Here is a 25,175-nt window from a genome sequence, read left to right as displayed (position 1 = left end):
AGGTCGTCTTCTGACGCCTACACTTATGCACACACACACACACACACATGCATCTATACACACATGAACACACATGCATAATACATATACATTATATGTGTGTATACATTCACAGACATACATACACACAAAGAAAAAGTATTTTAATTAAGGAGAAAAATGGCATATTTACCCACTTTTTATCAACACTGTTCACAGCAGGGGAAAAAAATCATATATTATACATCATCGTTGACTCCCTGGAGCAAAACGAGTAAATAACTTTTTAATGATGCTTAGCAAGATTGGTTCGTAGTAAATAAAGTAATTATGACTTGAATTTGTATGTACAAGATTTTATAGCCCTAGTTTCAGTTTCTAATGGATGCCACTCTCTAAACCTTAAAACACTGCTTTATTTTAAAGACCTTGCAGTTTACAGTCACGTGCGCTAAATATCCATCAGCACATAAATACCTTCAAAACCAGTGGGGATAGTTATTGATGTGGCTTAATCTCAGTGCTCCATGGATGAATATTGTGCTTCTCTGTGGGTACCAAGATGAAGGGTTAGGAAAATGAAGCATTGGAAAGCCCAAACCCTCCCTGGAGTGTCATTTAGTTGAGACTTTAAAGGGGTATAATAATAATTTTCAGGCATAGAAAATGAGTCTTATATCAAGAATGGAAATGTACTATTTGTTTAAGGCCTCCAGGACAAATTAAAACAAGCATCCAAAGAAAGGTCTTCAAACTATTTACTTTTCAATTAAGCAGAGACAAGAGAAGGTGCATAGCCAAATTCTTCAAAATTATAGACGTAACTAAGATGACAAGGACCCTGGGAACAGCAGAACAGCAGGCACATCCTGAAGGGACGGAGGAGAGAGACTGAGGGCCTAGGTGAGTGTGGCTTCTCACAGGGAAGTGAGACTTTTGTTTGTTAATGTTTTAGATGGTTGTATCACAGTGTAGTTCCTCCACAGAATGGCTTCTACAATGCACAGTGGTTTCATTTCAGAAAAATCAATAAATAAAATCATGATAAAAAGAAAAACAAAATCCTATTTCAGAAAGCAACACAGAGAAAATAACATTACAATATTGTTATGACGTCGTCTATCTAACAGGAGGCTAGTAGAGGAAATGCTTACATGTGGGGTGCAGGTCCCGTGACTGTGGTGCAACCCCAGCTGCTGTCACCTTTTCTACAGATCTTACTAACTGTTGGACTGAGAGTCAATGTGCTTGCTCCAAGACTGACCACTTGCGTTTGATCTCTGAGGTCCACAGGGTGGAAAGAGAACTGACGTCCATAAGTTGTCCTCTGACCATTGCGTGTGTCCATCACATATGTGTGTGCTCGCAGATGTATATGCACACAATACAATTTTTAAAAACTAATAAAAGTACTTTTGTCTAAAGCCCTTGGCACCCCTAGCAGCCTGTTTTCTGCCTCTTATCTTCTGCCTCCCCTGTGCACGCTCACACATACTCATTCTTATACCAGCTTCTTGGAAATTTTGTACCTTGCCACACTGTTGGAGATCTCCATACCTCACCACACCTAGCCTTTTCTCAGCCCCAAATGCCAGTCTCCACTCTAACCCCTGGGCAGCTCCAACGTTCAAACTCAGACTTTCACAGCTATTCTGAGCCACATGTGGGCCCCAGGCTGAGGTCGAACATTCCTGGAGAAGACTCTTCTCTGGCAGTCAACACCAGGGATTCTATCCAGCAGGGAAAACCATATTCCAAGGATGAAGCGTTACCTTTGCTTATTTCTAGAGATCATTCACAAGATGATCTTCCTGAGGCACCACGGAGAGTGTTGTGAATTTCCTTATCTCGCTTTTTTAAAAAGATTTATTTATTTATTATGTATACAGTGTTCTATCTGCATGTATGCCTAAAGGCCAGAAGAGGGCACCGGATTTCATTATAGATGGTTGTGAGCCACCATGTGGTTGCTGGGAATTAAACTCCTCTGGAAGAGGAGTCAGTGCTCTTGACTCCATCTCTCCAGTCCAAATTTCCACATTTCTAAGGTCTAGTGCAGTGTCTGGGGCACATTCAGAATTCAATACTTATACACGGTACAAATCAGTGAGTGCAGAGCCTTCCAGGGACCCCACCCTTGCTCACCACAAATCTACTAAAGTCTTGAGATGCAGTGGAGAGATGGAGCAGTAGTTAAGAGCACTTGTTGCTCTTGCTCAGGACTGGGGTTCAATTCCCAGCACCCACACAGTAGCTCACCACTATCAGTAACTCTAATTCCAGGGGCTCTTAAGCCCTTTCCTGGTCTCTGAGGGTTCCAGGCACACTTATGGACACACAGACATGTACTCAGGCAAAGCATTCAGACACCTCATTTTTCTTAAAAGACAGACTAGAATGTAGATGGTACTGGTACTTCATCCGTTTACTCATTCGGTAGACATTGGCTGAACACACACGGTACCAGGCACTGTTCTGGGAGCCCCGTGCATTGGAAACTGGCATTAAGTGAATATTGATTCCAGGCCTCTGGGGCTTCAATTTTTTTTCTAGAGAGGTAGGCATTAAATAAACATGCCAAAGAAGGAAAGGCTTTGTGAAAAGTGATGAGAGACTAGGGAAAGGAGACATAAGTATGAGATTAGGGGAACTGAGAGGTGCGAGGTCAGAGGCCCTGTGTGGGGAGGAGGTTACCATACAGAGGGCAGCAAATTAGGCACTGCTCTTCCAGGCAGAACTGAGCATGGCTAAGAATGAGGCAGAATAGGACTTGAGGGTGCAGTGGCTGGAGGAGGCCTGGAGGTCACAGGATAACGGGATGGGCAGATCCTTCCAGCTTTTGCTCTGCATGAAACAAGAAACCCCTGGAGGACAACATTACCTCACTTAGAGCTGGCATACATTTTTTTTAAAAAGACTCTCTTTGACTCTTTGCTACAAAAGTAAGTGTTGAAAACAGCCCCAACTCCAACCCCACAACATAAACAAATGAATAAATGCAAAAAGACAGAGGGGGAAATTAAGTATCGACAGCCAAAGGCAGAAGTAGGGAGTCCAGTTAGGAGGGCCGCAAGCTGAGGATGTAGTTCAGTTGGTAGAGGGCTTGCCTGGCGTGTGTGTAGATCTGGGTTCAACACTCACAGCATGAGCTGGACGTGGGGGCCGGTGCCTGGAAACTCACAGGAGAATCAGGAGTTCAGCATCATAGTGAGTTCAAGGCCGGTCTGGGCTACATGAGACTCTGTCTCCCAGAAAATAAAAATCATTTTTTTTTTTAAAAAGGCTGCTGCATTCACTTGGAAGAGCAGCAGCAGTGGCTTGGGATAGGATTTTAGGTGAGGTGAGGTGGTTAATCCTACTGATCCTAGTTAAATGACAAAGACACAGAGATCCCCAAAGATTTGCTGACATTGCTAGGGTATGAAAGGGAAGAATTGAGCCCTAGTCCAAGAGTTTTAGTCTGAGCAAGCAACAAGTGAGACACCATGAGCACTTACTTTTACTTGGGGACAGTCCCCTGTTCCCACTTCTGTGGTGTGGTAAATGTTTTTTTTTGGTTGATTTCTTTTGGCTTTTCAAGGCGGGGTTTCACTGTGTTGCCACGGCTGTCCTGGAACTTACTCTGTAGACCAACTTGGTCTCGAACTTAGAGATCCACCTGTCTCTGCCTCCTAAGTGTTGGAATTAAGGGTACGTTCACCCTCACTGCTCAGCAATGTTAAATAAAGTCCACATGCCACAGCAGGGCTACTCACATAATGGGTACTCCTGGTCTCTGCTTACCTCCTCCTTTTACCTTCGCTATTCCCCTAATTTTAAGAAGTGGGGTATCCATTTTTATTTTATTCATATGGGTGTTTTGCCTTCATATATAGATGTACACTGCATACATGCAGTGCCCATGGAGGCCAGAAGAAGAGGGTGTCTGATCCTCTGGAACTAGAGTTACAAATGGTTGTTAGTAGCCACATGGGTGCTTGGGAATCAAACCCAGGTCCTCTGAAAAAGAAGTGAGCGCTCAACCTCTGAGCAATCTCTCTAGCCCCCAAAGTATAAGAATTTTATTGCCTAGCTCCTTATCCGAGACTAAGGGACATTATGCAGCAGATTTAATGGAAAGCAGTTGGATAGCAATGGCTGTTTAAACACTCAGATACGGCAGCCACAGTGAGGATGATTCTGGTGAAGGCGGTAGTAAGATTGCTTTCTCTGGCTTGATCAACCTGCTTTCTCATACGGTCAGGTCCACCTGCCCAGCGATAGTGCTTTCTTTCCACAGTGGGCTGGGGGCTCCCATACCAATCAGCAATCAAGAAAATGCCCCCTAGACACACCCACAGGCCAATCTGGTGGATGCAATTTCTCAGCTGAAGCTGTCTCTTCAGGCACGTCAAGTTAGCAAGTTAGATCACCCATTGCAAATTAGGGCAGACTTTCCAAAAGTCTCTGCCAGGGCCTAAACATACATCTGCCTAGGCATTTATATGAAGCAGCATTCTCAACACTGATGATTATAACATTAAAACAGCGGTATCAGAGACATGAAGGTATTCTGCGTCCTGCAGTATCAAACTTCAGCCAAGATTTTACCCTTTGTTTCTGTTTGGCTTAGGGATTTAGTTTTATTTTGTTTTTCAGACAGCTTCTCATGTAGCCCAGACTGGCTTCAGACTTATTTTGTAACGGAGAATGACCTTAAACCTCTTCTGATCTTCTCCCATCTACTTCCTGATGAGTGCACCACCAAACTAGGTTTATTTGGAGATCAAATAATCTCAGGAATGTCTACCAAAGGAAAGATATGCCTAGCCTCAAGCCTTGATTCTTTATATAAAACTAAACTAGCATGCAAATTTGCTTTCATCTTTAATAAACGATAAAGGTGTATGTATACCAAAGAGTTGTTCTAGAATAAATTCTTTCATGATTTATACACCTATTTTTACATGTTTATGTAACCAGGGTTGAGTGAAAACTGTCTTAGGTGAAAAATGGATGCAAACAGAAGAAACTTCAGAAGTCCTCTTCTAGACTATCCTTGGCTTGGGATGAATTCTGGGTGGGATATTTGCCTCTTACAGTGAGCTCCTGTCCATGTGAGGGTGGCCAGCCAGTTCAGCAAGAGAAAGTATGTTTGTACCAGCTCAGTCTTCCTGTGTCATGAGCACACACAGAGAAGCAACCATGAGAGGCTCAAGTATAACCTTCATAGAGACCTTCAACTTAGCAATGTGTTTGGTGGGATTCCCCAACCCTGCTTGACACAACCATCATCTTGGGGATGGGCAAGTTTTGGAAAGTTTTATGAACTGTATAATATCAGTTGCTTCCACTCCACAGCCTCCACATTAAGAAAAGAATGCTCAGTTTAAGAACTTGATTATCTTCCCATTTCATATAAAAATATATGTAAATTTTTTATCTTTTTAATTTCTGTAATACTGATGAACTTCAGCAATATTCATGTGTGAAGAACTTTGAAGAATGTACCTGGAGCTTCCTGGGGACTTTCATACAGCAGTCAGGTATGCCAGGCTGCAGAGAGACTTTCTGTACAGTGCTCAGATATGCCAGGCTACAGAGAGACTTGGACCTTAGCTATTTACTTCTCCTGCTCCAATGCTTGCTAAGAATATGTATTTCCTAAAATTTGGAGCAAAACCCACTCATATTCGCTTTGTCCGCCAGCTACAACCTGCTTCTCCTCTCGTGTCCTCTATTATCTGTCCTGGTCAGGAACTTACAAATCAGCAAATATGGGTCTCTTTTTACTTCCCCAGTGACTTTCAGATACACTCATTGCCCTTCCCAAGTAACAGCAGCCCAGCCAGATGGCCATCGTCTGTCCTGACTCTGTATTGCTGAAATGCATGCCTAAGAAATCACCACGTTCTTCCCCTTCACCAGCCTCCGCCTACGTTGAACAGTCAATTACAAGGGCTAGAGAAGACTCAGTGGTTCCAAGTGCTTGCTGCTCTTCCAGAAGAACCAAGTTTGGTTCCCAGTCCCCACCTCAGGCAGCTCACAAACACCTGAAACTTCAAGTCTAGGGTAACCTGTGCCTTCTTCTGGCCTCCAAGGCACACACAAACCTATAAATAAAGATAATAGACTCTTAAAAATCCAGTTAGGTATTAATTTTAAAGATATGGCTATTTTACTTCTTTACTTAAAAACAACGCAATATCTCTTCACTGTCATTGGGATAAAGTCCCCTTACCAGCAGTCATAAGGCTTCACAGTTGATCAGACCTCACCTGCCTCCCCAGCAGCTCTCCTCTCTGTACTCTCTTCCTTGAGGCATCGTGAACTTTTCCTGGTTCTGATAGCTGCTCACTCTGTTTCATTGTGCTCAGTTCTTCTGTCTGGCCCAAGAGTCTATCCTGTCGTTTATTTCCTATTGATTTGGCAACTGTTGTAGAGCACCTACTCTATGCTAGGTATTAGGAAATCGTGATGAAGCCACACATTGTTTCTCTCCTTATAGAAATTCAACTGTAGCGTGGAAAATGGAATTTGAGATGAAATGTGAGTTGGAAGTGAACTGAGAGCTACGTCACAGATGCATTTTCAGATGGTGAGGAAGCCAGTGTTAGGGAAGCCAGCGGGGTTCTCTTGAGAAAGTACTGTTGAAGAGAAAAATCTAAATAAAGGTGTCAGCTGAAGTAAAGAGTGGGAAGGGAAGAGAATGTTGCGGGAGGTGGCAGAAACGTTCTGAGAGCACAGTCAAATCGGAAAAAGTGAATACTAACAAAAACAAAGCCTCTTCTTGGCATGAGCAGAAGATGTCTCTGTTGAATCTACTTTGTTGGTGGCCTGTGTTATCAAAGGGGAATAGCTGCAAGGTTCTCCTTGCCCTCCATTGTCAGCTCAGTGCCGATTGCTCCCCTTTCAGCAATGCTAGTGAAAATATCATCCTTGAAATCATAAGGATGGGTATGAAAGTCTACCGTGCATTTGAGTCTGGTTTTATAAAAAGTGGTTCCTTCCTGATTTTCACATATGCTCTTGTTCAAATGATACACTGTCCTTCCACTTTGCCAAAGGAGGCAATGCTGTGTTGTAGCTCAGCCAGACAAGGTGGCACACAGCTGTTAGTCCCAGCACTCAGAATGCTGAGGCAGGAGGATGGTAAGTTCAAGGCTACCCTGGGCGATATAGCAAGTTGTAGCATGGTTTATGTTCTATAATGAGAACTTGACTCAAACTCTCCCACTTCTGCCCTCCGCTTTACCCCAAATCCATTCTTCTCATAGAATAGCAAGCAAATCTATGGTATGGAATACTATGTTGTGTTTATTGACCTTTCAAGCATGTTAAACTGTCCCCCGTCCCCGCCCACAAATAAGGTCTTGTGTGTATCTCTGGCTGCCCTGGAACTCTCCATGTAGACAAGAATAGTGCCTTAAATGCTTTCTTACTTCCTGGCAGCTTCCTGTCATTGACCTCCATTACCAGCCATAACTACAGAAGCTACATCCCATCTGCACCCAGATGAAGCCCAGAGAGCTGTCTCACCACCATTCAGAAGGACGGGAATCAGACCATGCCTCTTTTCAAATGACCTAATTGTTCAAAGTAAAGGCATGTTGAAATAGAAACACTGGGAAATCTAGTTATTTTACAGTCATCAAAATCAGGATATATTTCAACTCCAATTAAATCATTTTATTTTTCTAGCATTTATGCCCAAACTAATCAGTCTTTTTTCCTTTTCTTTTTCAACTTTATATTTGGTTACTCAATGGTAGACTTACAAATAAATGTATCAATATAAATATCTAGTATTATTAATTTTTAAGTAGAGATTATACATTAGTATGCTAGAAATGGTATTTCAGCATAATTTTCTTTAAAGTTATGAAAACTAAGAATTTACATAAAAATTCCTCGAGCTCCACATTGCCCTTTTATGCAATGAAGTTGACCCATGAAATGTGACACCATTAGTTCATGGGTTTACTTTGCCAAAAGCTTTTAATTTATCCCTAAGAACATTTTACATACAAAATTGTCAATTATTTCAGTCACAAACACTATGTTTTCCTCTGTTTCTGTAGTCCACAAATTGGATAAATAAATTCATGTCTCCCTTCAGAGTAAAGAAAGGGCTCATTCGAAAATATTTTACAAATATCCAAGCTAGTACTCAATGTAATTTATAAAAAAAAATGAAGAATTTGGCTTGGGGGAGGACTTAATTAGTACTTTCTTCCAAAGGACCTGAGTTCAACCTCTAGAACCCACATTTTATTTTATTTTTTTACTCTTTTTTTAAATTTATTTATTTATTAAGGATTTCTGCCTCCTCCCCGCAACCGCCTCCCATTTCCCTCCGGCGTAGAACCCACATTTTAAATAAACCTTAGTGATGCATCCTTGTGGTCCCCACACGGAGGAGGTGGAGACAAGTGGGTCCCCGAGGTTTGTTAGTGAGAGGTCAGCCAGAGGCCCTGTCTTTAAAAAGGTGGACGGTTCCTGAAGATAGCACTCAAAGTTGTCCCATATCCTTTACATACCCCTGTTCACACACATGCCCCCTTACGCATACGTGTTCCTGCACACACATGAACATACCCACATACATTTCAAAAAAGAAAAGTGAGTTCTTACGTTCTAAGAGCTGATTCTGTTTGTCTGTTTGTTTGTTTATATTCTTTCTCTTTTTCCCCTCTAGTAAGCAACTGGATTTTAAAAATACAGGCCCTCTACTAAGGGAATTTAAGGTTTTCTTGAGGCAGTGTCTCATGTAACTAGCCTTAAACTATGTAGGAAAGGCTGCCCTTGAATTCCTGATCCTTCTACTTTTGCATCTAGAATTCTGGGTTCTAAGCATGTGCCACCAAATATCACACATCTAAAGAAAGTTTGGCAATTTAATTATGTTAAATACTCATGTGTTCGTGGAAGAACATCTTAACGTCGTTTTAAAAAGGAAATAGTGCATGGAAACTTGTCTCTCTTGCAATGAGAAAAAGCTCTTAAGGAAATGCATGGCCCAGAGCACAGCCAGCTGATGGTCAGCTCCATTCTAATTAGTGTATGTCTAAAGGGAAGAGTGTTCAATAGACAACCCGGCCAGATTAACTGAGCACTTCTTCCTGGCTCATGCAGTACAGCTGTGTCTGTAAGAGGGATCTGAAATGTGAGGCTCCAGACAGCCCAGTCAAGGGAGCGGTGGTGTACTCTCGTAGCCCTGGCATTCAGAAGGCAGAAACAGGAGAGTCAGGAGTTCAAGGTCATCCTTGGCAACACAGCTATGCTGAGGCCAGCCTGGGGTACTTGAGACCCTGTCTCAAGATCAGATCACTTTGCTACCTATTTAGTCTCTGAATACCAGTTTCCCACCCGCAAAATAGATGGTGATATTTGTCTTTTAAGATTGTGAATACGAACAAGTTCGAAACATACATGAGACGCTTTTAACTAGAAACTGCCATACAAGTTATTTATTCATTCATTTATTTATTTGTTTGTTTGTTTGTTTGTTTATTGAGACAGAGTTTCTCTGTGTAACAGTGCTGATTGTTCTGGACCAGGCTAGCTTCAAACTTACAGAGATCTGCCTGCCTCTGCCTCCCAGATTAAAGGCTTGTGTCACCACTGCTCAGGCAAAAGTAATTTATAAAGCCAAGCATGGTGGTTCATGCCCTTTCCAACACTTGCAAGACTGAGGCAGGAGAATTACTATAACTTTGAAACCAGCTTGGGCTAAGAGTGAGACCCACTATCAAGAAATATAAAATGAGATAAAAATCAGTTCAGGCTTATAATCCCAGTACTCAAAAGGCAGAGGCAAGTAGGTCTCTGCGAGTTCCAGACTGACCAGATCTACATAGTAGATGCTAGGCCATGCAGGGCAATACAGTTGAGACAGGGTCTCCAATAGCTAAATAAGAGAAACAAAAGCATGATTTTACAGGGCTGTTAAGATGGCTCAGAAGGCAAAGGTGTTTGCCACCAAAGCTGACAACTTGAGTTCAGTGCCCAGTACACACAGTAGAAGAACAGTAACTCTCAGAAATTGCCCTTTGACCCCCTATGAACGTTGTGGCACATGCATGAACACACACACCTAAGAAGAAGAAAATAAGATACCAAATGTATATCAAAATGTGTATCAAAGATACCAGTAAGAGAGTCCACAACATCTAGTTTATCTTCCTCTCCTTGCTTTCTTGTCACGTGTTTATATACTTCTAGAAGAGCCTCCATTAGTAGAAAGATCCCTAGACCTATTGTGAACACACACAGCTTTTTCCTGGGTTGCTCTCTAGGTTACACTAAATGGATTCTCAGGAGGCTTTGCTGACAGATCTTCTCCATTGGCCCTCAACGCCAATGGGAAGTGAATAACGGCCATGGTCAAAAATCTCCTTTCACTTATTCCAAATGTAAAACCTTCTGCTACAACCCATGCCTGCTTTCACAGTCTATCCCCAAAGCTCCTGGAGAATTGGCAGGTTAGCATCCCTGCTCCCCCTTCTCACTGCTACCAACATCTCCGGCTGCAAGACAGTGTTCTTGCACTCAATCAACATCTGACCCACTTCTGATCCTACAGCAAATGGGATTTCCCACATCCTTGGTTCAAAGAAAGGAGGAGCACCCACCGGCCCACTAAAGATTCCTAGAGCTAAGGAGCTTCCAAGGAAGCGCAGTCCTTCCTGGCCAAGGGAGAGGGAAACAGTATCAACACAAGACTGCCAAAGGAAAAGTGGAAAAGGACGAATAATACAAGAGAAAAGACGCTGGACTCACAGGAAAGTAAAAAGTGGGGAATGCCTGGGATTTGCTACTTCAGAAGACTGAGAAGGTGGCCCACCCCGCGGCCCTCAGTTTAACTGGCAAGTTGGCGCCATCTCTGAATAAACACTTTTAAAAGCTTACAGAACAATGCGGAAGGGATGGCTACTAATTAGACGCCCTCTTCCCGGTCTGTAAGGTGGCTGCCGGATCTACCCTATGCAGGGTAGTTTTGTAACCTTGTCATGAGTATTTTTAATTTTTAATCGTAGGGCCAAGTGAAGATTCATCTTTTAGGTTTAGAGACGGATATTTTTAGCTTGAGCGTTTGGGGTCGTCCTTATGGGTACGTTGTGGCTTTCATTAAACAGCCTAGGAAAGCTCTGGCAGTCCTCCAGCCCTGGGCAAACACGTGTGCCTGCAGCCAGTGGCAGTGCGCTGTGTTTCAGCACCGCCGCCTGTGGAGAGCGCCTCACCGCAGGGCTGGGTCAGGGCCTCTCACCCGTTCCTTCTCCCACCTCCGGCATACTTTCCCTGAGTCCCAGGAAAAAGCACCCTCAACTTCTAACTTCTCGATTCCTGCTTTTAAAGTGACCCCCGCGTTCTTCTCTCAGGGCTCTAAACGCGCACACACCCTGCGAGCAGCTTCCGAGCCGCGTGGCTTCCGTACCGGTGGCGAGAAATCTCCATACTGCGTGGACAATCATCTGCTGGACGTTACACACGCACCCAGACGCTGGGGCTCCATCCCTCTCGCTGTACACCCCAAACCTCGAAAACAAACTCGTGAAGACGCGTCCCTACCCCACTCTCACGCACTTCTACACATCCATCCTCACAATCAAGCTGCAAGGCTGCCGAGTACCATCGCCGCCCTGGACAGAACGTTGGCCAACTTGGACCCGGATCCATCTCGCCAGCTCATGGACCACCTCCCGCAACAGCCGCCCCGCCCCCTACCCTTCCTAGGTAGCCAGAGCCAAACCTGGGCTGGCCAAGGGGTACCCCTCGCCATCAGTCAGGATTCACCGCTCTGGGCCACACGCAACCACAACCCCCAAACATTTGTCCCTGTGCCTCCGGGAATCGCCGGCCAAACCCCAGTCCCTGTCACTGGTGTGTCGTGTGCGAGTGTTTGTGTCTCCGAGGCACATTTAACTCCTTCAAGATTTCTGTCTATCCTAAACAAACAGCACGTTATCTCCAACCCTCTCCTCCTTCGCACCCCAACCACTGCCCCCATCCCTACCCTCGCCCGCAAAGTAGTCAAATCTCCGCACCGTCGCGCTCCAGGGCTATAACCGGAGCCCCCACCCCACCCCAGAGGACATTCACCCCCCACCCCGAGCCCCGCACCTCCCCCACCCCTGGCCCTCGGCGAGGCGATCTGGCCCCAAGCTAGAGAAGCCTGGAAAAACGCAGCCTGCGTCGGCTCTCGCTAGCGGTGATCGCAGGGGCTGACCAGGCACCAGACAGATCAGCAGGCGCACCCCTCCGAGGGGCGCACGCCTTCCTGCCCAGTCGCCCTGGAAAATCCTGATATTGGCGAGAGTAGAGCAGCGGAAGCAGCCTCCGGGGTGGGCGGGAGGACTCACCGAACATCTGAATGTGCCCTTTAGTGATGGGATTGAAGCTGCCGCAGGCCAGCAGGATAACGTGGGTCTTTGTGGTCTCGGTCATGATGGGAGTGGGTCCCTCGCACTGGTCTGGAGGTTGCCTCTTTTTGTGTCTCGATATGTCTGCAGACGGAGAAAGGAAGGCGAGGCTCCGGCGGTGGATGCTGTGGACTCCAAGGAGCCGCTCTAGACGCAAACCGCGTCACTCCCCGCCTCCCTTTAACGCTTGCAACTCCGGCGAGATCCGAAGCTGCTTTTGTATTGCTCTCCTCTCGGTACTCAGTCCCACTTCCTCTCTAGCTTCTTTCGCGTCACTGGTCCTAGTGCCTGACCCTATCATTTCTATCCCCCCATCCCATTTCACTGCATCACCCCATCTTAGTTTATCTACATGGCAAGAAGTGGTAGCAAACCCAGAGCCTCGCATGCTCACAGCATGGTGTGTGGGCTATGTCCTGCCTCTTTCAGATTTTGTTATCCTATCTCACTCTTTTCTCTCCCTGTCTACATTCCCTACCATATCTAACTCCAAAAATGTCTGAACTTATGAACTTTCTTTCTCACAGCCTCAATATCTTAAGTGACAAATAACAGTTGTTCTTTTCAATAGTCTTCATTTCGGACGTTTTTCTCCCTTACTCAGTGATTCTAAACTATTGAAAGGAGTCCGGGTCTTGACCCATGGCTACTAAGAAATAGTGAGGGTTGAGAGCCCTTCTGTTCACGCTGGTTCTTTGTGTGGATTGAAGCAATGACGGATTTGAGCAAATATGAATGAGGAAATCACCAAGGCTAGGTCTTAGGAAACTCATGTTCAGTCATCACTTTATCCAAACTGAGACGGTTAAGAGTCCATCCCTATTCCTGGAGTGTTCACCCTCTAATAGATGTTGTTATGAACCCCTCTGATAATAATACCTCTTCATTAAGTTTATGTTCTACTGGAGGGAGGTTGATAATAACCAGAAAGAAAAATAATAGGTGCAATTGTGCAAAACATAATAAATGAATTAACTCATTCTCTGACAGAACAGATTGGACACAGGGGTGGTCTGAGAAAGCCTCTCTGGGTACATGGCATTTAAGGTGGGCCCATGTGCCCAAGGAGTTGCTAGTATGGATATTTAGGCACAGGATAGGGCTTCCTGCGCTCATGAACCTGAAAGGAAGCCCATGGAACCAGAAGTCCTGAGCAGGCTGGAAACAAGTAGAGAAGTGGGTGCCGGTCATCACACGGGGGGTGGGATAATGGGTCAGGAGTTTTTCTGAATCACTAACTTGTAGCGGAATAACAGAAAGAAGCCTTGGAAACCTTTAGGCAGAAGAGCGTTGGATGATTGACATTTTTATGAGATTTCTGGCTGTTGGGAGGAAAGCAAATGGGAAGCTGGGAATGTGAGAGGAGGCTGGCGGCCACAGACAGATGGTACTGGCCTGGGACTTAGGGGGCTGGCAAGGGACGAGGCTAGGCAGTGGCGGGAAAGATAGGGTAGATTTTGTAGTTTTTAATCTTTGTAGATGGATATAGAGAAGTTCAGGAATATGCCTTAAAATAGGGGGGAAGGAAAGGTTTGAAGGATGGTCAAATGTGTTGTTTGGATGCAATATAGAACCAATAATTAGCTTAGTGATTCAGAAGCAAAAGTGTTGCTTTCCCAGGCTTCAAGTTTCTAACAATTCATTGCAAGAGTCTGTTCTCTCCTTCCATGTGTGGGCTCCAGGGGTTGAACCCAGGCCATGAGACTCTGTAATAAGTACCTCTGCCTGCTCAGCCATCTTTCTAGCCCTTAAATAAGAAATAAAGATTTCTTAATTTCTGCTGAATAGTAAATCAACCTCAGCTATGGAGAAATTTTCCAGTTTATTACTTTGTACATATGCACATGTGTTACAGCACTACTATAGAGCTCAGAGGACAACCTATAGTAATAGATTCTCTCTTCTCTCCCTCAGTGTGGGTCTTGGAACTCAGGCCATTAGCTTTGGTGACAAGTGCCTGACAAGCCATATTACCCGCCCTAAAGTTCAATAGAAGAGTCTTAAGAACTAATATAATTCACAAAGAAGTTTGTAACTTTTCTAGCATAAGATGCAAATTAGTGGGGCAGAAAGAGCAAGAGATTTCATAAACTGGGCAATTAACATAATTATATAGTTAAGCAATAAATATTTATTGAATGCCTGCCATATACCAAGCACTGATTTAGGGGTTGTGAACAAAATGAAGTTCCTGCTTTAATTCAGTTCACACTCTTGGCAAAAAAACAACAGACCATTAGAAAATGAATAGATGCATTAGTAACCAGATCATATAGAAACGTAAAGCGAGGGGAAGGAACAGAAAAGGAAAGAGTCTTCTCTCAGAGGGGCCGAGGATAGACAGGCTCTTTGATGAGATAGTACTGGAGCAGGAACTTCAATCACACAAAAGGCCATGTTGCATGAGCATTCGGGGATGCACATACAATGCAGAACAGGAAGTAGAAAGGGGATGGGGAGTGAGAGTGTTTAGGGGTGCTCAGCACACAGCAGCAGTGTGGCTGAGAAAGGAAAACCCTGGAAAGGGTGGGGAGTGACCAGCAAAGTAGGACAGGGCGCCTAGAGCCTCTGGGGCTTTCAGCGGGGCTCTGGTTGCTTCGGTGAGAGAGACGGGAAGCCTCCGCAGTGATTCTTAGTAGAGAAGTGACATGAGCTGGCTCGCATTCCGAGAGATCTGTTTGGAAGAAGACATAGATTTTAGAGTCGTTAGTCTAGAGTATTTTTAAAGTCATGGGATTGAATGAGGTCACCTAGGGAGGAGCAGATATAAAGACAGGAGACCCTCAGATGCAGCCCAGAGCACAAGTGAATAACAGTAGCTACATTCACCGCTCATTCAGAAACCCTGGGACTATGCACTGTTTAATTTACTTCACATTTTATGAGTCTCTGAGTGCATCCTGTTTCAGGGAGGAGCATTTGGAAGCACAGAGAAATGAATGATCTGGGTTCAGACAGCTGGTATGTTTAAAGCCAGTTGCACACACTGGTCATTTTGATCAAAGGCTCCACTCTGCAGCCAACATTACTCTCTGTTTGCTTTGCTTTTATGCCAGAGCAACCACATTTGGACATTTATTTAGTTTAGCTTTATTTTTTGTTTATTTTTTCCTTTATCCATCTTTTTTTTTCCTTTCATTTTTTGGGGGAGGGGTGGGAGGATAGGGTCTTGTGTTATTCAAGCTTGCCTTGAACTGTCATGGAGCTGAGGATAACCTTGACTCCTGAATCTTCTGCCTCCAGTTCCTAAGTGCTAGTATTACAAGCATGCACTACTATGTCCAGCTACCAGCTACAATAATTATTATTATTATTATTATTACTATGTGTGATGTGTGTGTGCATATTCCATTCATATGGGGGATCAAAATTGGTTCTTTCCTTATTCCTTTATGTGCGTTCAAGGACCAAATTCAAATTCCCAAGTTTGCATGGCAAACACCTTTTTCGACTGAGCCATCTCACTGCTCTTTGACCACAAAAATAAAGATAATAGCATCTACTAAGACCCGAAGATGTGCTGGTCATTGGTGATGTAGGTAGAACACTGAGCGCATACTGACAGTTAAGGAGAATGCTTAGGAGAGGCAGGAGGGAAGCAGGTTTATAACACAGCTCAGTCTACATTCTCAGCCTTGTAGGCTACGCCTTAACTAACAGTTTAAATTCTAAATTTAGAGTATTAACCTAACAATGTCTCTTTTAAAAGTCCATTTTATAAAATAATTAGTAGTTTACATTTATTTATTGGGGAGGGGTAAGACATGCATGTAAAAAAAATCAAAGGGCAACTTGTGGGAATGAGTTCTGTCCTTCTGCAGTGTGGGTTCTGGGGATGGACCTCAGATCATCACGCTTGGGGTGCAAGACTTTGCTTACTGAGTCATCAGACTGACTCTGTAATATTGTCTTTCATTCTTCATATTCTTGGACATATTCATATTTGCCTAAAAGGGCTCTGGAGTTAGAATGTGAAAAGATAGTGGCCAGGGATAAGAATGTAGCTCAGTTGATAAGGTTTTCATGCTGCATGCATGAATCTCTGGGTTTGCTCCCCAGCGTGGCATAGACTGGGTGTGGTATACATAGTAAGTGCAAGCTTTAGGCCAGCTTGAGATATATGAAACTGTGTCTAGGGGGGGAAAAAGAAAAAGAAAAACATAGAAGGCAGGACGTGGCTTACTTGCTCAGCCACTTGCTAGTTAAATGGCTTTGGGCAAGTCTTTCATTGCTAAGCCTTTCTTTTCTCAAGTGGAACGGTGCCTATTTCTAGCTACTGTAACCTGCAGTAAGACTGCCTAGATCCTGCCGGATAAACACATTAAAATTCATTTAGAACTATTATCCATAAGATGCATTCTGCGGTACATGGACTGTTTCGTGATGTGGGTCAAAAAAAGTGAGTGGAGGGCAGTTTGCTTGCTGTTTGTTAATTTAGTTTTGCTTAAGGCATATTGTCAATTCTATGCCAAACTGCTTGATATAAAAAATGCAGCCATTGTTTTTAGAGTGTTTTTTTCTTCTATCGGTAGCTATAAAGGATGTTGCTGAATGAAGCAAGCACAGAAGAGAATGGGTTCGAGGGTGTACCAATAATCTGTGTACCAACTAGTAAAAGTAAATAGACAGGGACAGTAATATTAATGAAGACTTCAACACTGGTTAATAAGATCCAGAAGTGGAGGAAATTACAGACTTAGGGATACCACTTCTCATATAATGGTTTATGGTGCTCTATTTCTAGGGGGGCTTATTTTAACCTAGGTAGTATAATTTGGTCTAATGTTTCAACTTTCCAGCTGCTGGACATTGCTTTAGGCTGAAAGGGAGTCAGTTGTTCTCCCACTGCAGGCTCCTTGCAATCTGCTTCAACCAGAGAGCCTCCAAATGGCTCACAAAAGCCTGTTCCCCCAGCACTTTCCTATGTAAATCCCATCCTGGTAGGGCATGTGTACTAGGCTTGATATGAAACATGCATGTGTAAAGTCAACTCAGGCACGCTCATTGATCTCCTTATTTATTTAATGAAAATTATTGTGTATTTTCTTTTTGAAAAATATTCTTAGACTTATTTTACTGTTAATCCTATTGCTGTGCACGTGAATGTGGTGCCCAAGGAGGCCAACCGGCGTCATAGATCCTCCTAGAGCTGGAGCAACAGGCGGTTAGGAGCCATGTGACATGGTGCTAGAAACTGAACTCTGGTTCTCTGTGAGAGTAGCATGTGCTCTTAACTGCTGTTGAGAGCATCTCTCCAGTCCTGTTGCATATTCTCATAACAAATAATTCCACGTTTATGAAGCTGACTTCCAAAACAATACTAGGGATCAATAAAACAATAAAAAGGTCCAACCAAAATGGGGCTCCCTCAGCTCATGGGCCAGGCCGTAATACCAAATGTTTCTGTTTTTCTGGAAGAAAGGAAATCTGATCCTGAGGAAGCCGTGAGCTCTTGTGGTTCTGGAGCTGCACCCTCTCCTCTGTGCTCTCGACTTCTCTGCACGGAGAAGGCTAACAGCATTGCAACTGTGCTCCTGTTTCTCGACAAGCAATCACCACTACTTCATTAATGTGATAAAAATGTTTCTGTTGGGTGGTAGTGGTGCACACCTTGAATCCAGGCACTTGGGAGGCTAAGGCAGCCAGATCTCTGTGAGTTCGAGGCCAGCCTGGTCTACAGAGCAAGTTCTAAGACAACCAAGGCTACACAGAGAAACCATGTCTCAAAAAAAAACAACAACAACAAAAGCAAAAACAAAAACAACAAACAAATAAAAAGCCCACAAGTTTCTACAACAAGAGTCCCCTTTCTCCAGTTCCAAACTCCGCCTCAGAACTCACTCAGGCTTATCATAGTTCTAATTGTTCAAATCCCATTTCACAAATAAACAATGTTCCTAAATTTAAAACCTGGCTTTCAGTTAAACACAGCAATATTGCTGGTTCAATACTAAAAGAAGGGAAGTCCTCTGTTCTTTACAAGCCCTGTCTGCTAATGAATTTCTCCATCAAATTCGGGTATTTGCCAGTCTTTTTTCCCCTGCGTCTTTCAGATATCTGTGATAGTACAAACATCACTTTGCCAGGAGGCTGAAGATACCAAGACTTCTTTTTCTATTTCTTTTCCCAAGAGCAGAAATGGAGATAGAGAAATCAGCTCTAAGAGACTTGGAAAGAAATTTAATTGATTAAGAAGTAAAATTATTCCCTGAAATGTCATCTGAGAATATCTCTGCCTCCTGCCTTGAAGTCACCAAAATGGAAAACACAGACTCTGGGGAGTAGTAAGTCAAGGACAGGGAACTTAAAATACAGAGTATTTTTCCATTAGGTCAATACTTTTTGCTGTTAAGTCAGAACTAACCTATAACTTCACCCCGTGACTGAGCATATTCGAACACAGCTGCAGCTGCTGAGCCACAGTGGTAACTTGCCGGTAGTAACAAAACTCACTGCAGAGGAAACGGAATATTAGAAAGACATTGCGTTTCTCAATCTTCTGGTCTCAATCTTTAGAATTTATACTCATCCTATGCCCCGGAGAGCTAGAATAAACTTGGCAGCTGCACACTTCCAGATTTTTATGTCTGTTTGTATTACCCAGAACTGTTTCAGAAGCAAATAACAGAAACTCGAGAAAAGGTTTAGTCCTAAGAGGAAATTTTGATCTATGAGACTGAGCAATCTAAAGGGTGTTTCTAGCTTTAGGCATAGGGTTCAAATAGCCGTTTTGTTTGTTTGTTTGTATGTATTTATGTATGATTTTATGTGAGGCAAGATCTGACCCTGTAGCCCAGATTAACCTGGAACTCATGTTATGCAGTTCAGGCTAACCTTGAACTCATGGCAGTACTCCTGCTTCTGCCTCCCAAGTGCTGGGATCTGCTCCTACACCCAGCCAGGATTTACATAATCTCAAGACTCTATTTCCTTTTCTCAGCATCGCTAGTGTGCTTTCTTCTACAATTGCTTTATTCTCGGATACAAGACCTCCATATCAGAGCCAGATGACTGCTGACAGCCTTGCACAGCGTTGTCCTTATGTGGGTCATGATCCCACAGGCCCAGGCAGCATCTCTTCCAAGAACAAGAGCAAAATAAGGAGCTAGACGGATGGCTCAGCACTAAGAGCACTGGCTGCTCTTCCAGAGGCCCTGGGTTCAGCTTCCAGCATCCACATGAGGTGGCTCACAACTGCTTCTGACTTCAATTTCATGGGGATCTGATGCCTTCTCTGGTTTCTACAGGAACCTACACTCGTGCACATACACAGACACAGACATACACATAAACAAAAATATTAGGTATAAAAAGAGACTCAAGTTGCTTAGTGTTGACCTGATTTTGTGCCATCACTGGTCAGTCGCTGTGACTATAAAGAGGAAATATTCTAATTGATCAGCCTTATCAAAAAGGCCAACCCCTTCCAAAGAGTTTAGACTGAGCAGCACTTTAAGATCAGAGTTAAGATGCTTGGCAAAATTATATCCCCAATGTGACAAGAATAAGAAAACAGCACAAATATCAAAGTATAATCAAAACCAGAAAACACCTTGTTGCTATCAATTAGCTCGATTATCAAGCTAGAGAGATGGCTCAGCAATTGCAAGCATGTTCTGCTCTTCCAGAGAACTCACATTCAACTCATGTCAGACAGCTCACTGTAACTCCAGCTCCATGGAATCTGACACCATCTTCCGGCATCTCTGGGCACCTGCATTTATGTGCACACACACCTGTGCTTGTGCATGCATGCACACATACATACACACACGTAAAATAGATTTTTAAAAAATAGTTGGGTTAGTGTTTACAATTTTTAGGTTTATTTTATGCATATGGTTGTTTTGTCTGCATGTGTAGTACCTGGTGTTCTAGAAAGCCAGAAGATGGCATCAGATCCCCTCGAATTGGAGTCTCAAATGGTTGTGAGCCACGTGGTGTGCTGGGAATTGAACACAGGTCCTATGGAAGAGCAAGCAGTGCTCTTAACTGCTGAGCCATCTCCCAGCACTTGTACAGTATCTCTAAGCAACACTGAAGAGCTAGAGAGCCACCAAGGCAAATGCACCATCCTTTTCCCCATCCAAAGCTTGGAATTGGAATAATGTTAAATAACTCTGTAGGCATGTGCTTCCGAAGACCAACAGACCAGACAGCACAGTTGTCCTACTAAGAAGACAACTGATTAAAAGATTTTTGTTTCCTAATTAAAATGTGTACACCTGTAATCTTAGCATCTGGAGTGAGGCTGAGGTTGGAGGATTTCAAGTCTGGGGTATATACAGAAACTCTGTCTTTAAAAGGTCAATAAAATATCTGGGCACAGTGGTGCATGCCTTTAATCCTAGCACTCAGGAGGCAGAGGCAGGCAAATCTCTGTGAGATTGAGGCCAGCCTAGTCTACATAATGATTTCCAGGACAGCCAGGGTTACATAGTGAGACAAAAGGAATCAATGAGACAAGATTAGATGAATGAATAATTGTAACAGAGAATAAAGAAAGACAAAAAAGAATATATAGATCACAGCCAAGGGCATACTTTGCTTTCTACCAATTACCTGCTGGATGCTTCCAGAATGATACCACTGTGTCTTTCTACCACTCCCAAGTTCTTTTTTATTAAAGTCTGGTTAGAGATCTTTACTCTTGGCTTTTGCCCACACTCCAGCCAAATGTCTTCAAAAGGATAAGTGTGATTATTATACCACTCTCTTCTGGCTTTCAGTCTTCCGGGAGCTCAGAAATACCCTCAGAGTTAAAGTCAAACTCTTTTCAAAGTTCGGAAACCACCTTTGCAACCTGATTCTGCATGGCATCCCATCCTCGCCTCTACTCCTTTCACCCCAACCACACATGGAGCTGCTTTCAGTCCTCAAGTGTGCCATAAAGGAGTAAGGTGTGGAGGCATATATCTCAAATCTTGTCTGACAACTATAAACAACTTTTTCAAACAATATAGTGATTAAGTGGCAAAGATTGTTCTTGAACCAAGCAATTTAATGTTCTACTTTCTGTTTTGTCCACTACTATATCTCTAATATGTCTAATGTCTATCACAGTTTGACACATAACAACAGTTCAAAACATTTTATTTAATAAACAAGGGATTTTTTAAATTATGACTTGAAACAGTCTCCTGGCACATTTTTAAAAATACCTCCTCTAGATGTATTAAAACTTAAGAAAATGCGGGAAAAATTTAATAGTCACAATTATGTAATACTGGGAACCTCTTTTTTCCTCTGGCAAGTTCTCTGTTGAGCCACGGCTCTGTTGTGGAATATAGATTATATTTTTATTGCATAGGTTGGCATCTGTTCCTAAAGCCTCCTTTATGTGTTCTTGAAGATTAGATGGCTAAAAATCTTTGAAAGTTTGTTTTTCAGCCTCCCTTGCAGCTAGATTTCTGAACACTAACTAGATTGTATCAGAAAGTTGCCTTTGATGTGATTTAGAAGGTATCCTGAGGTGGAAGTTGTTTTTCTATTGCTGTTGTAGATAAGTGTTTGAGGTCAACATCTATGTGCCAGTAATTGCCCAGGTAATGAGCACTGAAAGGCAATTTTGACAGTTGACTTCTGTAGCTATTATAGTGTGTCCTTTAATATACTTCCAGTTTCTTTATCCCTTTTATTAGCACTTAATTCATTGTTTTTAATTCCTTTCTTATTAAAATGCCTAGTTGTGCCTGTTTCCTGAACTGATACACCCTCTTGATTGCTGCTTCTACTATATCTACTTTTTATGCAGTGAAGATAAATATGAAAATGGAGTTATTTTGTAAATGTAAATGTGTGATGAATGAAAAACCATAAATCAGTAATTAGGATAATGGGCGGAAGAGTTTTAGTGTTTGTGCATATGTGCACTTGTGCATATGCTTCAGGGTCAGGGGATGGGGATGTTGGAAAGGATGGATCGAGCAGAATGATAGAAACAACTGGAAGGAGGGTGAGGAGATGAACAGAACACCCTAGGATTCTACATGAGAATAGCAGAGCTGATTTGGAATTAGTAATAAGCTACTATTATTAACAATGTGGGGCAGGTGAGATGGCCAGCAGGTCAAAATGCTTGTCACACAAATCTAATGACAGAGTTTGATATCCGGAATCCATGTAAAGATGGAAAAAGAGCACCAGCTCGACGGAGTTGTCCTCTGACCTCCACACATGCAGCACAGTTCAATCATGTCCACATATATACACATACTATAATTCACAATTAAAACAGAATGTAGTCCATCAGTACTGACATGAGCAGAGATACCATAATGCTCACAGTGCTCAAGCACATACGCTATCTCAGTTGACTTTACAGTGACTCGGTCTATGAGCTGCACCATCAGGTCCTGTACAGATGCTGAAGATGAAGACAGAGGAAGGCTTGTTTAAGGTTTCACCTGGGTCAGACCCAAGTTCCAGAGCCCTACTGCAAGCTACTGGCAACAGAACTTGCTTTGGTTTTTGAATAAATGAGGTTGGGTGTGGTAATATACACCTCTAATCCCAGTACTCAGGCTGAGGCAGGAGAATTGAGAGTTTGGAGCCAGCCTGAACTGCATGGTGAGACTGTTTTAGACAAAACAAAACAGTACTTTAAAAATATGTGGAAGAGGAACATGGGATGTACTCGCTCATATTTGGTTTCTAGCCATAAATAAAGTACATTGAGCTTATAATTCATGTTCCTAGAGAAGCTAAATAAGAAGGTGAATCCAAAGACAAACACATAGGCATCCTCATGAATATTAACCTTCATCAGGCGATGAAAGGAGACAGAGACAGAGACCCACATTGGACCACCGGAGAGAAATCTCAAGGTCCAAATCAGGAGCAGAAGGAGACGAAGCACGAGCAAGGAACTCAGGACCGCGAGGGGTGCACCCACACACTGAGACAATGGGGATGTTCTATCGGGAACTCACCAAGGCCAGCTGAACTGGGTCTGAAAAAGCATGGGATAAAACCGGACTAGCTGAACATAGCAGACAATGAGGAAGAATGGGAACTCAAGAACAATCGCAGTGGGTTTTTGATCCTACTGCACGTACTGGCTTTGGGGGAGCCTTGGCAGTTTGGATGCTCACCTTAGGAGACCTGGATAGAGGTGGGCAGTCCTTGGGCTTCCCACAGGTCAGGGAACCCTGATTGCTCTTCGAGCAGATGAGGGAGGGTGACTTGATCGGGGGAGGGGGAGGGAAATGGGAGGCGGTGGCGGGGAGGAGGCAGAAATCCTTAATAAATAAATAAATTTAAAAAAAATAAAAGACAACACAGACAAAAAAATAAAATAAAAATATGTGGAAACTAAGGAATTTAGGCTGTTAAGGACAAGAGGCATGCTGGGTATACAGCCTAAGTACAAAGGCTGCTGGGCCCTAGTGCAAAGACCCTTACTGTTCTTGGGACTAGGAGATACTCTCTTTGTTCTTTTCCTATGTCAAGTCCCAGAGAAGAAGGGACTAAGTGGTTGGTCATGGAGCTAAGAAGCAAAGTGAAGACAGTTTTTGTGTTGGATGACTAAAAAAATTGACACTTTGAAAATAATCTAGGAGTGCAAGTGACTTGGTGCCCTATACTAGCAACTTTCTGCTTGAAAATAGGACTGAAAACTTCTTGGCTCATTAAAGAGGAAACTAGGGAAAAGTGAGAATAAGCCGGGTTCCAACTGCTACTAACCTAAAGAGGACAAACATCCTTTGCAGACTGGAGTTGTCACTCATGATGAATAGACACCTTCTTTCCAAGGACGTATGCTTCTACATGGCTTCCTTGTTGTTCCCACACGTGTCATCTTGGTCATTCCTGCTTTAAGTATGATCCAGGGAGGAACCTTTTTGAGGGGGTTGGGAGAGCAAGATGCTAATGGTGTATAACAATTTCCTCTGAATTTAAACTTACAAATTAGAGGGAAGCTTACTGAGACTCAGAAAGCAAACAATTTACCAAGCTCTGAAAATAAACAACTCACAAGTCTCAGAAAAGTCCTGAAACTTACATGATTCACAAATCCTTTCCTCAAGGTTAAAAGCAGTGAGGATAGCTGGAGAGACTCTCCACCTGTGGGACTGCCTGTGAGGCATTTGGAAGACCTCGGGGGATTCTACTGTCTCAAGCTGTCACATGCTGAGGTGGGCCTTTGGTAATGTAGCCGCTTCTGAGTCATCCATGATCCTGTAAGTAACACTTCACCTGTACTCTGTAGGTAATCCCAATGAGTTCATTAGTTCACCAAATTGGACTTCAGTGAAATTACTTGTTGTCAGTGGCTTGGGTGAGCAGATGTTTGTTCTCATTTCATGAGGAAAAGTCACACAAGTGCCCCTCATGTTCAGCGTCAGAAACAAATAGCCTTTCAAATGTAGTTTGGAGGAGAGAAGAACAAGCAATTAGCCATTTAGGAAAACCAAAAAGAGCTGGTTCTCTTTCCTATTTCCTCTGTCTGGAAAAGGAAGATAATCCATGGCAAACAGGCACAGCAATTCATACCCATGCATCTGGGCCCAGCCTCAGAATTAAGGGAAGACGGAACCACCCCCTTAAGGTGATTGTATAGCTAGGCCTCTCCCTTCTGTCGGGTTTGCTGCCATCTGACTTGTACTAGCCTCTTTACCAGCAAACCCAGGTGGCAGTCGCTCTTGGTTAATAGAGCCTGGAGCTTAGCTAGGTAGAAAAGAAAATACAAGAAGGAAGGGAAAGCTCACTCTGCCAGCAACTTGGAAAAGAAGGTGTAAAGAGGATGTGGTGAACCGGGAGAGTCTGAGATTAAGAGCTACATGTGTGTGTGCA

The 25,175-nt window shown here is 43.3% G+C and overlaps 1 protein-coding gene across 1 annotated transcript in view; it reads right to left on the bottom strand.

Annotated features, from left to right (window-relative positions):
- The window catches only part of Nmnat2 (nicotinamide nucleotide adenylyltransferase 2), a 164,159-nt gene extending 151,352 nt beyond the window's left edge, over positions 1–12,807 (bottom strand). The window contains exon 1 of the mRNA XM_075988245.1: positions 12,321–12,807. Within this exon, the coding sequence (XP_075844360.1) occupies positions 12,321–12,405 (85 nt within the window). The 5' untranslated portion in view covers positions 12,406–12,807. The remainder of the gene's footprint in view (positions 1–12,320) is intronic.
- Positions 12,808–25,175: the final 12,368 nt, after the last annotated feature.

Source organism: Microtus pennsylvanicus, chromosome 10, assembly GCF_037038515.1.
Source record: "Microtus pennsylvanicus isolate mMicPen1 chromosome 10, mMicPen1.hap1, whole genome shotgun sequence".
In the NCBI taxonomy this organism is placed as follows: Eukaryota; Metazoa; Chordata; class Mammalia; order Rodentia; family Cricetidae; genus Microtus; species Microtus pennsylvanicus.
Note: the sequence above shows the minus strand (reverse complement) of the source record. Positions and strands in the feature narration are given on the sequence as shown.